At 59.4% G+C, this 885-nt stretch overlaps 1 protein-coding gene across 1 annotated transcript in view; it reads left to right on the forward strand.

The window, feature by feature from the left end:
* Positions 1 to 539: 539 nt before the first annotated feature.
* Positions 540 to 885, forward strand: part of MNEG_6650 (hydroxylamine reductase) — a gene marked incomplete at both ends in the record, with an annotated part of 2,920 nt that continues 2,574 nt past the window's right edge. The window contains one exon of the mRNA XM_014044873.1: positions 540 to 616. Within this exon, the coding sequence (XP_013900327.1) occupies positions 540 to 616 (77 nt within the window). The remainder of the gene's footprint in view (positions 617 to 885) is intronic.

An 885-nucleotide genomic window follows, 5' to 3' on the forward strand; every position in this document is an offset into this window, starting at 1 on the left:
GGTGGGTGGGTGTTGGAAAAGCCAAGAAGTGGGAGCTTGATTTACGCTTTGGGACGTGAACGCCTGGAGGAGGGGTGGGCATGCTGCTCAGAGCATATGTTTGAAATTACAGCCCCACATCTCGCCATCATTGCGCTGGATGGCACCCCCTTGCCTCCATCAAGCCGCACACCTCAATGCCCATCTCCCCCCCTCAACCCTCGAACCCCACCACCCTGCCTCCTAACGGCGCACTCCCCCCTGCAGGCCATCCTGGGTGTCGCGGGCCAGGTCATTGACGCCGTCAAGACGGGCAAGCTGGAGCACGTCTTCCTCATTGTGAGGGCCCACATCATTGCAGCTATGAACTAGTCAGATGGTGTGATAAGACCAGCCTCAGCAGCGAGGGCACATACGCACTGGTTGTACCAGCGCTTGCCTTGTGCACTTTGCCGGATTTTCACAACACGAACCTTGAGTTTTTTTCAGCCTTCACTCTGCAACAGCAGCCATCGCGACGCCATGCCTGGTTTCAAGAACCCTAAACCCTAAACCCTAAAATGGTGTGTACGAACCCCTCATCCTCCCCCAGGGCGGCTGTGACGGCGCCGAGACGAGCCGCTCCTACTACAGCCAGGTGCGGCCCCCATGCCGGGACCACTGACTCGGCCAGACACGGACGGCAGGATGTGTCCCCAGTGGCCCATGCTAAACCAGTAAAAAGCAGGGGCACGCCCACAGCTACGTCTGCACTTTGGGGACCGCCCCCCCCCCCAAGGCTGTGGATACGATGTAAACCTGCCGGTTGAGTCCGAAATACATCGAAGCGCCTCAACGCCTGCACGCACCCCCTCGTGCATCACCACCGCGGGCCATAAATCCGGCCCATGCATCAACCCTCCACCA

This window comes from Monoraphidium neglectum, assembly GCF_000611645.1.
Source record: "Monoraphidium neglectum strain SAG 48.87 unplaced genomic scaffold scaffold01101, whole genome shotgun sequence".
Classification (NCBI taxonomy): domain Eukaryota; kingdom Viridiplantae; phylum Chlorophyta; class Chlorophyceae; order Sphaeropleales; family Selenastraceae; genus Monoraphidium; species Monoraphidium neglectum.